At 39.4% G+C, this 13,899-nt stretch overlaps 1 protein-coding gene across 1 annotated transcript; it reads left to right on the top strand.

Annotated features, from left to right (window-relative positions):
- The first annotated feature begins 9,182 nt into the window (after nucleotides 1–9,182).
- On the top strand, nucleotides 9,183–13,680 carry LOC131190730 (uncharacterized protein K02A2.6-like). The gene is made up of 3 exons (XM_058168086.1): nucleotides 9,183–9,216; nucleotides 11,664–12,412; nucleotides 13,627–13,680. Exons 1-3 carry the CDS (start codon nucleotides 9,183–9,185, stop codon nucleotides 13,678–13,680), a joined length of 837 nt encoding a protein of 278 aa, XP_058024069.1.
- Nucleotides 13,681–13,899: the final 219 nt, after the last annotated feature.

The raw sequence follows: 13,899 nt of genomic DNA, 5'->3' as shown, positions 1-13,899 counted from the left end.
ATATTTGTGGTATGACAAAGCTAAGACTAATAGATTTTGTAAATTATGATGGCATGCCTGCCATATTAAAAATATGAAATCAATGCAAATTCAGGCTGTATCCTAAAGTACCCTTGTGGCTTGCACCACAACAAGCATTTTCTATATGAGAAATGCTAAAGTTTTGAAATTTGTCAAGGGAAATGTAAAATAAAATGAAGAGAACATCTGGTAGCATGGGAACATACTTGTCACTGCTTTTTCAATTTGCAACTATTAGAAAGGTTTAAAGTAGACAGAATAAGTGGTTTTTCCAGTGAGACCAGACTATTAGGGCAACCTGGTCTACCCAACTATGGGGCATACTGCTTCCACTTTCGCCTTTCAGCCCCAATCCATGAGCCTCCGCAGGCAGTCACTTTCGCGATAAACTATTTTTGTGTTCAATTTATATTTTACTGACAAAGAAAGACAGAATGGGTTTGAACATTGTCAGACTTACTTTGAAACAGAACTGTCTACAAGTGATGAACATATAATTGCCAAAACAGATAAACCTTTATTAAAATTTGAAACAGAACAAGTAAAAGAATGTATGATGAATGGGCTAGAAAGTTTGGTCAAAATATAGAAATGGATCAATGGGAAAATATGTGGCTGAAAAAAATTGAAATTTATCTTATGTTCTAACTTTACAGAGAATTTTTGTAAAATGGTGCATTATTGGTAGACATCACCAGAGTATTTCAGATCTATGGTGGAAATGTGAACAACATGAAAAGACATTTTATCATGATTGGTGGACATGTGGACACATGAAAAAAATGGAAACAAATACATATACTAATTCAGAGAATCATAAAAATTAATGTACCATTGAAACCGGAGAATTTTTGGGGGGATTAATGGACAAATAACTGGAATAAAGTCATGGAACTTCATTTTTAGATGTGATAATTGCAGCAAGATTATTATGTACAACAAAGGTGGAAAGATTCAGCACTACCCACAATGAAGAAATGTTGGTGAAGATGATGGACTTCCAAGATGACTAAATTGATTTTATTGATTCTAAAAAAGACAACATATACATTTATTGCTAATTTGAAACCCTTAATAGACTTCTTGTGTGCAACAGAAAAAATGGACTTATGATTTATGGTTTTGATAATTAAAAAAAAATAAATTATAGAAAAAGAGGGCAAGGGTGTCACCGGAGAGTGTGAGGTAATTTTGTACTTTTTCTCTTTACATTCTTTTCTTTACATTAGTTCTTGTTAGTTTTTATTTCCTTTTTAAAAAATTAATAACATTTTAAAACACATGCCATTTATTCAGAAAAGGATTTTTTGGTTTTCTTTTGTTGAAGTTAATTGCTAAATATGAGAATGAAACATGATATTTCAATTACTATATCTGAGATAATTTGAGATGTTTTCAAAAGTGTTAGCTGTTCTTAAAATGAGAAGATATATTTCACTAGGAGACTATCTTTAAGACATATTTTAAAAACACATAATTACAATTTTGCCCAGGGGTGTATGAGTTCATGTTTTATTTAATTTTTTTCCTGCATGAAACCCTTATCTATATCTCTGAAGATTTAGTAGACCATAGGGTGCAATTTATATAATAAGAATTTCATAAAATAGTCATTTATTTTGCACAAAAAATGTTTATCAAGTAGGGTTAGCTATTAATTTAAAAAGATGCATAAGTTTTTATTAAGAAAGAAAAATGCTGAACTACATAGTTATGGTGAACAGAAATAAGATTTAAATTTTTATCAACAGGAAATAATATATCTTCTGCCACAGATTGCACCGTACTTCAGTCATCATGCTTAATATTAAAATAAATTTAAAAAATCCCCCAGGATCTCATTGATGTAAACGTTGGTTTTATTTTTAGCTACATATTCTCAAAACTGCAGTGATTATAATGTAATATTTCCCTTGCTTTGGTGCTATGAAATACTTACTTAAAATAATGGCAGAAACTATTGTCCAGTTATTAATCAATCTGCTTGTATCTGTATTGTAAAACAATGTGCAGAAGAAACAAACTCAAGAAGTTCCAGACAACCCCTTGGATACCCTAAAGCAATAATAAAACAATTATTACATGCCTTGAAGTTCCTATGTTGATCATAGTTTTGTCATATTTGTCTGTGATGTTTCAGAAACTTACTTGGTGTCTGAATAAAAATGTATAATATTGCTTCCTTCTTTATTCTCATTGGGTTTTTTTTTATAGAAAGAGTTTTAAAAAACAAAAACATTTCCCCCCTTTTCCCCCCTCCCAAAAAAAAACCCTTCCCCTCCTCCCCCGGCTTCCCGGGTCAATCACAAGGTATTGTTATACATAAACCAAACATAGAATAAAATTTTCCCTTCCAATCCAAATAACCACATCCAAAGCTTTTCATCTCCCAACCCCCTCCCCATTACCTAAAATAACTTTCTAATTATTCAAAGGCAATCTGATATTTCTTAATCTGATATCTGTTTTGTAGATAATCAATCCATTTTTCCATTCAATTAAATATCTTTCCTGCGTATTGTCTTTTAAAACGCTGAGATTTTAGCCATCTCAGCCAAATTAATAACTTTCAATATCCATTCTTCTATTGTAGGTATCTCTTCTTCTTCCAGTATTGTCCAATCAACAGTCTTGCTGCTGTTATTAAATTCAGAATCAATTTAGTCTCAATCCCTGTACAATCCGTTATAATTCCCAAAAGGAAAAATTGTGGCAGGAACTTTATCTTCTTCTTCAGTACATTTTGAATAATCCACCAAATTCTTATCCAAAAGACCTTAATTTTCTTGCAAGTCCACCAAATATGAAAATATGTAGCGTCATCACAATCACACCTCCAACATTTCGCTTGGATATTAGGATACATACATGATAATTTTTTGGGATCTAAGTGCCATCTATAAAACATCTTATAAAAATTTTCCTTAAATTCTGTGCTTGTGTAAACTTAACATTTCTAACCCAAATTTTCTCCCATGTTTCCAACATTATTGGTTCCTGAATATTCTGTGCCCATTTTATCATACAATCCTTTACCAAATCCTTTTCCGAATCTATTTCAAGCAACACATTATACAATCTCTTTATATGCTCCTGGGTCTGATTTCTAATTTGCTTTATTAAATTTTCCTCCTTTGCATTATACCAATTTTTGATCTTCTTTCCATCTAGCACTTATTTGCCCATATTGAAACCAAGTATAATTCCTCCCTTCTTCATTTAATACCTGTAATGATTTTAATTGCAATCTACCTCCTTCAGCATACAAAAGTTCTTTATAAGTAATCATTTCCTGTTTCTGTTCTATATTTATATTCTCTATTGCATGTCTAGGGCTCGCCCATATAGGAATCTTGTATTCTAATTTATAGGAATATTTTTCCAGACCATAAAAAGCACTTCTCAACACATGATTCTTAAAAGCCCTATCCACTTTTTTTTTCATAAAATAAGTACGCATGCCATCCATATAACAAGTCATAACCTTCTATATTCAAAATTCTTTCCTCTGTTAAGTTAAACCAGTCACTTATTACTGAAAGGGCTACTGCTTCGTAATATAGTTTAAAGTTAGGCATTCTTAAACCACCTCTTTCCCGTGAGTCCTGTATTATTTTCATTTTAACCCTCGCCTTTTTACCCTGCCATATAAATTTATTAATCCCAATCTGCCAATCTTCCAAATTTTTATCCTTTTTAATTATTGGTATCATCTGGAACAGAAACAAAAATCTAGGTAACACATTCATTTTAATAGCCGCAATCCTTCCCAATAGGGATAACTGCAATTTCTTCCAGACACTCATATCATTCTGAACTTTTTGCCATAGCAAGTCATAATTATTCTTATAAAGTTTCTTGTTCGATGAGCTAATATAGACCCTAAATATTTAACCTTTTTTACTACCTCAAATCCTGTCATTTCCTCTAGTTTTTGTTTCTGTTGTATAGACATATTTTTAATTATCACTTTTGTTTTATTCTGATTTATTTTAAATCCTGATACCTTTCCATATTTATCAATTACTTCCAACAAAAATCTAGGTAACACATTCATTTTAATAGCAATCCTTCCCAATAGGGATAACTGCAATTTCTTCCAGACACTCATATCATTCTGAACTTTTGCCATAGCAAGTCATAATTATTCTTATAAAGTTTCTTGTTCGATGAGCTAATATAGACCCTAAATATTTAACCTTTTTTACTACCTCAAATCCTGTCATTTCCTCTAGTTTTTGTTTCTGTTGTATAGACATATTTTTAATTATCACTTTTGTTTTATTCTGATTTATTTTAAATCCTGATACCTTTCCATATTTATCAATTACTTCCAACAAAAATCTACTTGAATTTATAGGATTCGTTAACGTAACCACTACATCATCTGCAAAAGCTCTAACTTTATACTCATATTGTCTAATCTTAATTCCCTCTATTTTCATTAATTCTCGTATTTTATCTAATAATGGTTCCAGAGTCAAAACAAACAATAATGGTGATAAGGGACATCCCTGTCTTGTTCCTTTCGCAATCTTAATAACTTCTGTCAAGCTACCATTTATTATAATCTGTGCTGTTTGCTCTCCATAAATCGCTTTAATTATTCTAACAAAACAATCTCCAAATTGCATTTTCTCTATTAATTTAAATAAAAAATCCCAATGCAATCGATCAAAGGCTTTCTCTGCATCCAAAAAAATAAGTGCTGCTGAAGTATTCTTCTTTTCCAAATATTCCAATATATTAATAATCTGTCTAACATTATTCCTCATCTGCCTCCCTTTTATAAAACCAGATTGATCAGTATGAATTCTTTGTTGTAAAACTAACATTAATCTATTTGCTATTATTTTTACAAAAATCTTATAATCATTATTTAAAAGTGAAATCGGCCTGTAGTTACCAGGTTTAGAGCAATCTTGCTCCTCTTTTGGTATCAGTGAAATAAAAGATGTTTTCCATGACGGGGGTATTCCCACTCCTAATTGTATCTGATTAAATAATTCTTTAAGTGGGCCTAATATTTCATCCTTTTATAATAAGTTGCTGTAAGACCATCTGTACCAGGGGTTTTCCCCATCTTTATTCTCATTGTTATCAAGAATATACATATAAGACATGGATGTTCTTGGGAGCAGACTTTTCAAACAGTTGAGAATAGGGCGATGACCATATGATCAAAGCACTTCCTCTTTTTACATATGTCCAAGTGATGAGACTTTGATTCCATAGTTGCATCCACCTTCCTGACTTTCTAACATCCCTTTCCTGCAGACGCTCTTGATCTAGAATGTTAAAATAAAATGACTGTCCTTTGAATAGTGCTGGCCTTCATGGTGATTTGGAATAACTATCAACGCAATTTCTTACAGCAATATAGAGGCTCCTACTTTAATCTTTATATAAATTCTGTCATTATATATGCACCTTATAGCTCCTGCCCGAGACATTTTGAAAAATCTCATCAATCTGCTCTTTTAAATGTTTATAATTAGGAGTATTTGGTTATGGAGGTATTCTTATATAAAATAAGAATAACTAGCTTTCAGTTCTCCTAATTTTCAGCAATTTAAGAAGAAAAGGTGAATAATTAGTCAAGACAATAATTTGGATAAATGCCTTTAATAATTCAAAATGTGATCCATGCTAATTTTTGATATTGAATGCACTGGACTGCATCAGATAGGATAAAAATGAATGTGTGTTTTATTTGCTTAATAATTTTTCATCTGTTCTTGCAAGGGAAAGAAACCTCTTTTTTCCCCTGTAATGATTAACTACACATAATGAAGTACAAGTTCTAGTTTTCAACATGAAGATTGATCAAGTCACTAGACTGAATCTCAATTTAATTTTAAGAGACATTTGAATTAACTATACATGAGCATTTTCTTTCAGGACTGATAATAACTTTTTAGAATCTTTGAGGGGAAAGGTTTCAGCAGCTCTGAATGTGACATCTAATATAGGCAATTTTGAGCCGTGCTTATTACTTTATGGAATAATTTGCATAAATGAATGCCACTTCTGCTTAGGTTGATTACAGAAACTTGCACTACTATGCTTTGCAATTTTCTTTACAACTCAGTTATAGAACCTCTCTTGTTTAGATTTGCTAATTTGAATCCTGAGGTAAGACATTTTAGTCTACAGCTTGGAAAGAAGGAAAGGGGTTAGGGGAAAGGGGAAAGATATTTAACGAGAAGAGTCCTCCACTCCTCTGCTTGCAATAGAATTCCTTATGCCACCAGACTTGAAATTTTAGACAACTTAGTTCTAACTGTTCTGTAGTGTTGCCATGGTCTGAAGCCAATTTGGGCCCATCTCTAAGTCCTAGGGTTGTCAGGCACCTGTGTGTCATAGTCAGGTTAGAAACTTCCAAATGTTCAGGCAGGTCTACTAGACTTCTGGAAGCAACAACTCAAGATAGATTTCATGGTCCCTATAAATCTCTGCTTTTATTGCTATACTGTCCTTATGTCTGTCTAGTGAAGTTGTTGATAGGTGAAAAAGTGAGGTAAGAACTTGGCTTAGTGATAATAGTATGACAAATTGTCTGGGCTGACAAAAAAGCAGAAAACAAAGAGGGTTGTTTTTTTTTTTTAGTTATATCTGAACATTCAATGTTAGTTGGATTAATTAGGTTTTCTTCAATAAATCACTCTTGCTTGTACAATTCATTGTGCACTGACATATTGAGAGTGGAAGGGATTCCAAACTGCACCCTAGGTTATTTGTCACCACATTGCTCCTGTTTCTTAAGCAAGTTTCAGACATTTCAGTTGAGGTTGCAGTGGGTATTTCAAATTTATCATCTCTTTTCTCCCTGTCTGTAAAGAGAAAACTTAAAAATAAATGCATTGTGAAAGAATCAATGTCTCTTTTTATTTGTTCTCTTTATTGTCCATAAAACTTTAATAGAAGGCATCTAAGTATTTCTTAGATACTTTTTGAAATATATAATTGTTTTAAAAGCATGAAACCTGAAGATACAGTGCCTAATGAAATTTTATCTGGGTTCCACAATTATCATTTGTTCATTCTGATCTTTCAATCTTCAAAAACATTTTTGTCCCCTTACAGTATTTGGGTGGCTCATATACATTTGACCAAATGTAAACACAAGTTTGTGCTTGACAAGAATATAAATTTCAAAAGCATATATTCAGCTTGTATTTCAGTTACATTTATGCTGTTTAGATGTTTGCACTTATTTATATCTTGTTACCTTCCCTCTGTGTTTTATTATCCTTCCTGTGACTCGAATTAGTGAAATGAATCCTTAGAGCCTAATTAAGTTGCAATAAACTGTTGTTCTCATCCCTTCCTCCCTCTTGTTCCTTTGAAATGGGCACACAAGAAAAACATATTGCTGGAAGGACAAATTCTAGCCCAATTTAAAGAAACATGTAAAAAAGGTACAACAGCATATGCATTAGACTTCCAAAATAATAATAATAATAATAATAATAATAATAATAATAATAATAATAATAACAACAACAACAACAACAACAACAACAACAACAACAGAGTTGGAAGGCCTTCTAGTACAACCCCCTGCCCAGGCAGGAAACCCTACACCATCTCAGACAGAGGGTTATCCAACATTTTCTTAAAAATTTCCAGTGTTGGAGCATTCACAACTTCTGCAGGCAAGTTGTTCCACTTATTAATTGTTCTAACTGTCAGGAAATTTCTTCTTAGTTCTAAGTTGCTTCTTTCCTTGATCAGTTTCCACCCATTGCTTCTTGTTCTACCTTCAGGTGCTTTGGAGAACAGCCCGACTCCCTCTTCTTTGTGGCAACCCCTGAGATATTGGAACACTGCTATCATGTCTCCCCTAGTCCTTCTTTTTATTAAACTAGACATACCCAGTTCCTTCAGCCGTTCTTCATATGTTTTAGCCTCCAGTCCCCTAATCATCTTTGTTGCTCTTCTCTGCACTCTTTCTAGAGTCTCAGCATCTTTTTTACATCGCGGCGACCAAAACTGGATGCAGTATAAATAACAACCTGTGTAATTAGGTAAGCTTCATGATTTGGATTAATATATCATCATTCATGTATTCTGATTTGTTTCTCTTAGATAATTAGGGAAAGGTTTAATTGAGGATTTGAAAGAACTAAGAAGAGTTGATAAAATGGTGGCCAGTGTGGAAGTATTAAAATCTGAATGGCTGATAGGTGTCATTTAAACATTCTTGAACCAACATAAAATTTGCTATCCAGATTGCTGACTTCTATCTTACCTTTATTGTTCTGTTCTTAGTCAGAATTAACACCAGTGGTGAAATGCCCTTACCTTGCTACCGGTTTGGGAATGTGAGGGTGCATGCCTCTTCTGCGCATGTGCAGAGAGTCAAAAATGGGATGTAATGCATGCCAGTGGGTGGGCGGAGCCTCCTGCCGCTGGCCGTATTGGTTCATGCGAGCCAGATAGATCTGGGAGGATTTCACCGCTGCTTAACACCAACACAATTAAATGTTGAACTACCTAACTGACTCTGCATCTTGAGACTACCTTTGGATGATGTTAAGAAATGGGAGAACTTACAAGGCAAGTGTAATGTATCTTTAAATATTTTGGCGGGAAACAAGCACGTTGCTGATTGGTTGAAGCCGCCGGTTAGACTGTATATAAGGAGAGGTTTTTCCCCAGCCCGGTTGCTGGGTTCACCATATAGTAAAGAGCTGTTGTCACTACCCTGGTCTCCTGCCTCGTTATTGCCCGAATCTAACACTGGCGACGAAGGTGGGATCTCGAGGTTAAGAGCACCAGGAGCAGGCTGAAGCATGCGAAAGAACCGAACCCAGCAAAGCTCAGGGCAGAATCGCAGCGATGGCCAGCTACACTCCGCCCGCGCGTTTGACCCATCCAGGAGAAATGGGAGCGTACATGACCCGTTTGAGAGCTTCCTGGAGGCAAATGAGCTGCAAGGAGTTCAGACAACCGCAAAGGGCATATTTCCTGAGCCACTGCGGTCCGAGGTCATCGACATCGCGGAAGCCCTGGCAGAGCCAACGCCCGGTACAATCGGTATCGTGGCAAACTCTGCAAAATCTCCTAAAAACCATTTCGCGCCAACACCGTCCAAATCGTCTGGCGTTTTGAATTTGGAGGCGCAGACAGCAAGAGGCGAATCCATCAGCGAGTACATGGCCGCCCTGAGAAAGCCTCCAAAGTCTGTGGGTACGAGACTTGGACGAGGAGCTACTAGAGCAACTCATCCGTGGGGTCAGAGACATGCATTTGCGGGCGGCTGCTATCAAAAGCAATCTAACGCTGGCAAGCGCTCTGGGCGAAGCCAGAGCTCATGAGATGTCCACCCAAGCGGCGGAAACCCTACAAAAGCCACTCACGCCAGCGGCGGTACAAAAGAAACCCGGTGCTGTGAAGAAATCCAGACCGAATCAGAAGGTGAGGATGAGGAGGAGTTTGCCTCACCGAGAGAAGGGCAAAGAAGACCGGGATGAATGCGGAAGTTGCGGAGGGCAACACCAGCGTCAACGATGCAAGTTCAAGGGCGCTACATGTCGGTGCGAGAAGAAGGGCACCTGGCTCAAGTCTGTCGAGCACCCCAACCTTCCTGCCGAAAATTCAAATCGACCAATCAGGCGCAGGATCGGCAAGGCGACCCGCGATTGGTCAAAACAGAAAGGGCGAATTCAAATCGAGCGACCGTTGTCATAGGCCGTGCAGCAACCCGTCGAGAAGAAAATCTTCACCAGACCGAAGATCGAAGGAGTGCCGTGCCGACTAGAAGTGGACACAGGGTCAGCGATCACAATCATGTCCTGGGACACTTTTGCAAAGTTTTGCGAAAATCGCCAGCGCAAACTGCAAACACAAGCGGCTATGAGTGCACCCCTACCCAGGGAATCGCATCCCTCTTCGACGCACCACCTCCGTCCGCGTCGACTACGGACCACACAAGAAGGCCCTGCCCATCACGATAGTCGAAGGGACCCTGCCAAGCCTGTTGCGACTAGACTGGTTCCCTGCATTGGGCATGGGGTGACTGGCATCTACAGAAGTGACTGTAACCTAAAGACACACTCATGAGCGAGTTCGAAGATGTCTTCAAGGACTGCCTGGGCAAGTACAAGGGACCCCTATTTCCTTCAACTTAGACCCCCAGGTAGCGCCCATTAGGTTAAAGCCAAGGAGAGTCCCTTTTGCCCTGAAACCTAAGATTGACAAAGAGATAGACAAGCTCATAAATCAGGGGATTCTGGTGCGAGTCGACGACGCAAAGTGGGAGACGCCAATCGTCACCCAGTGAAACCAGATGGGTCAGTTAGAATCTGCGCTGACTACAAGGCGGCGTTAAACAAAGCCTTACAGAAAAGCGCTTACCGGTTCCGTGGTGCAACACTTGCTGCACTCGCTGGGGCAAGGGCAAGTCTTTGCAAAGTTAGACTTGGCTCAAGCCTATCAACAACTGCCCGTGACGCCACACAGCGAAGCCCAAGCGATTGTGACTCACAGAGGTGCTTTCAAGTGTACCCGATTACAATTTGGGGTGAGTGTGGCACGGGGGCTATTCCAAAATTTAATGGAATGACTTCTGCAAGGGCTCCCAGGGGTAGTCCCCTACTTCGATGATGTATTGATATCAGCCGAAAATTTAGAAAAATTGGGGGAGCGTTTGAGAAAAGTTCTGGGCATTTTCGGTCAGCGGTCTAAAGGTTAAAGTGAACAAATGCCAGATAGGGGTAGAATCCGTAGAGTTCTTGGGCTACAGAATAGACAAGAAGGAATTCACCCACTGAAAGCAAGGTCAAGGCAATAAGAAGGCTCCAGCGCCCAAAAACAAAACAGAGCTACAGGCATTCCTGGGGCTAGTGAATTTTCTGTGGTTTTTAAAAACAAGGCAACCGTTGCTGAGCCGCTGCATAAGCTTCTGGGAAAGAATACTGTTTGGTCTTGGGGAAAGTCGGAAGCTAGGGCTTTCGAAGCAGTAAAAAACCTACTCTCGAGCGATAGCTTACTGATCCAGTATCATAGCTCATTGCCATTATTACTGGTTTGCGATGCCTCCCCTTACGGGGTGGGGGCTGTGCTCAGCCACAGACTTCCAAACGGCACAGAAGCCCCAATAGCCTTCTACTCCAGAACGATGTCCTCGACAGAGAGGAACTATAGCCAGTTGGATAAGGAAGCGCTAGCAATTGTGTCAGGGTAAAAGAGTTTCACGAATACGTATTTGGTAGAGACTTTGAAATTGTTACTGACCATAGACCGCTGTTAGGGATACTGGCTGGCGACCGCCCAACGCCTGTGGCACTTTCGCCACGATTGACCCGATGGACTATCTTCTTAGCCGCTTATTCCTACAAGCTGCAGCATCGACCCGGAAAAGAATTGGGGCATGCGGACGCCTTAAGCAGATGCCCACTACCAGGGGCGATCGAAGACCCCACTCCGGGGACGCCCATCCTGCTAATTGACTCTTTGGACTCTGGCCCAGTCACATCTAAGGAGGTGGCTCGGGCATCATACCGGGACATTATTTTGAGGACTGTACTCGGTTGGGTACAAAGAGGGTGGCCGCTTCTGCGGCGGCGTTTTAAAGAATTTGTAAAAACGTGGGGAACTGTCGGCTCAAGGGGTGCCTGCTATGGGGGATAGAGTGGTGATCCCAGAGAAATTAAGAAAAAGGGTGTTGGATCTCCTGCACGAGGGTCACCCAGGGATCGTTAGGATGAAGGGTCTAGCGAGAAGCTATGTGTGGTGGCCCTTAATGGACTCAGAAATTGCTGAAAGGGTAGGGAAATGCCAGGCCTGCCAAGAGTCCAGACCTCTACCCCCAACGGCCCCGGTTCGGGAATGGGAAAGACCCCAAGGGCCCTGGTCGAGAATCCACATTGACTTTGCCGGCCCCTTCCACGGCCAAACCTTCCTGGTAGTAGTCGATGCATACTCCAAATGGCTGGAAATCATTCTTATGAGATCCATGACAGCCGAAGCCGTGATCTCAGTCCTACGGCACCTATTTGCAACACATGGGTTGCCAGACACATTGGTTTCCGATAACGGCCCGCAATTCACGGCAACACAGTTTGAGGAATACTTGGCAGAGGAGGGCATCCGGCATGCCCTCTCAGCGCCTTTCCACCCTGCGACGAATGGCCTTGCAGAGCGTTTCGTCCGAAGCGCGAAAGAGGCATTGTCCAGACTCAAGCCAGGCGACTGGCAATCAAAAATAGATATTTTCCTAGCCGTCCAACACCGAACCCCCTGTGCCACCACCGGCAGAAGCCCTGCCGAATTACTAATGGGCCGAAAACTCAGGTGCCCACTAGACCGTTTAAATCCCAACTATACACCAGAGGGATACAAGGGGGAACTCGAAAAGACAAGGGGAATGGATATAGGCGACCGGGTATGGGCACACAACTATGGTGAGGGCCCGACCTGGGTAGCAGGAAAAATTCTAAACAAAACAGGTCCCAAATCATACTTGGTAGAATTAACAGATGGCCGAGTGTGGAGGCGACATATAGACCAATTGAGAAAACGGTTAGCCGGACAACCCGAGTCAGACGAGACAGGCCCTGAATATTCTATGTTTGAACCAACAGCTGAATCAAACCCGGGAAAATCGCAGGACTTAACTGAATTCCCGGAGGTCCAGCGACGCCCACAGGTTCCTGTAGAAAACAGCAGGGACGATTCGGCAAGTAATCCAGGGCCGGATGGCCTAGAGGAGGAGCCGAGAGGAGCAAACAGCCCCTCCGGTCAACTCAACCCGCTCCCAGAGACTGTACTGCGCAGGTCCGAAAGAGTCAGGAGACGCCCAGTCTATTTACGTGATTACGTCGAAAAGTAATATGTAAATAAAATGTAAATATATAGGTAAAGTGTTTTCTGGGAGGGAAGGAGTGTAATGTATCTTTAAATATTTTGGCGGGAAACAAGCACGTTGCTGATTGGTTGAAGCCACCGGTTAGACTGTATATAAGGAGAGGTTTTTCCCCAGCCCGGTTGCTGGGTTCACCATATAGTAAAGAGCTGTTGTCACTACCCTGGTCTCCTGCCTCGTTATTGCCCGAATCTAACAGCAAGGACAAATTAAGTCTATTTCTCATGGCCTGGGACAAGATGAAAGAAGTATAATGGAGTTACAGTATGTAGAAAAAAATATATGGTAAATCCATGCTTGTGCTGTGCTTAGATGTAGATTAGAAAAGAATTAGGTATGAAGAAAACAACTTACTTAACAAGATCTTCTAAGGGGCAGCAATATGCATTAAAAAAAAATTGGAAGATATATATATTTGGTCTAAGGTGAAGAAGATAATAAGATCCTATATGAAGTAATAACCAGAAAATACCAGAGGTACATTTCTGTAAAGAGATTCTGGTATCATTTGAAAATTGGAAAAATTCTGACTAAGACTAGTTTCAAGATAGATTATAGTTGAATTTATAATAAAAATACAAAATAATTTACCTAGTTATTTTAAAAAGCCAACACTATGTATGATGAATGTATTTGTCTAGACAGACAGTAGATAGATTTCAAGATTGGAGCTTTGAAGCTCCATAAGGCAAACCATTCTCCTCTTCATCTTTTTACTTCTTTTATCACCTTAGAAATTATCACCAGGGATAGGCATAAAGTCTGTTGAGCAAGATCTGGGAAAATAGTTCAAGGAGAGTTCAGAAGATTTAAAAGCAGTTTTATGACATAAACCAGTGATGGCTAACCTTTTCCAGGCCGAGTGCCCAAAGGGCGCCCGAATCCCCAAAATGCAATGTGTGTGTGTCACCCGTGCATGCACTCTGTCTCCTCTGCATGTGCAAGCAGCCCACCCACACGTGCCCTGTCACCCCACACATGTGCGCCAGAGACCTGAAGACCAGCTG

Source organism: Ahaetulla prasina, chromosome 2 (genome assembly GCF_028640845.1).
Source record: "Ahaetulla prasina isolate Xishuangbanna chromosome 2, ASM2864084v1, whole genome shotgun sequence".
Taxonomy (NCBI): domain Eukaryota; kingdom Metazoa; phylum Chordata; class Lepidosauria; order Squamata; family Colubridae; genus Ahaetulla; species Ahaetulla prasina.
This window is presented reverse-complemented; position numbering and strand designations above follow the sequence as displayed.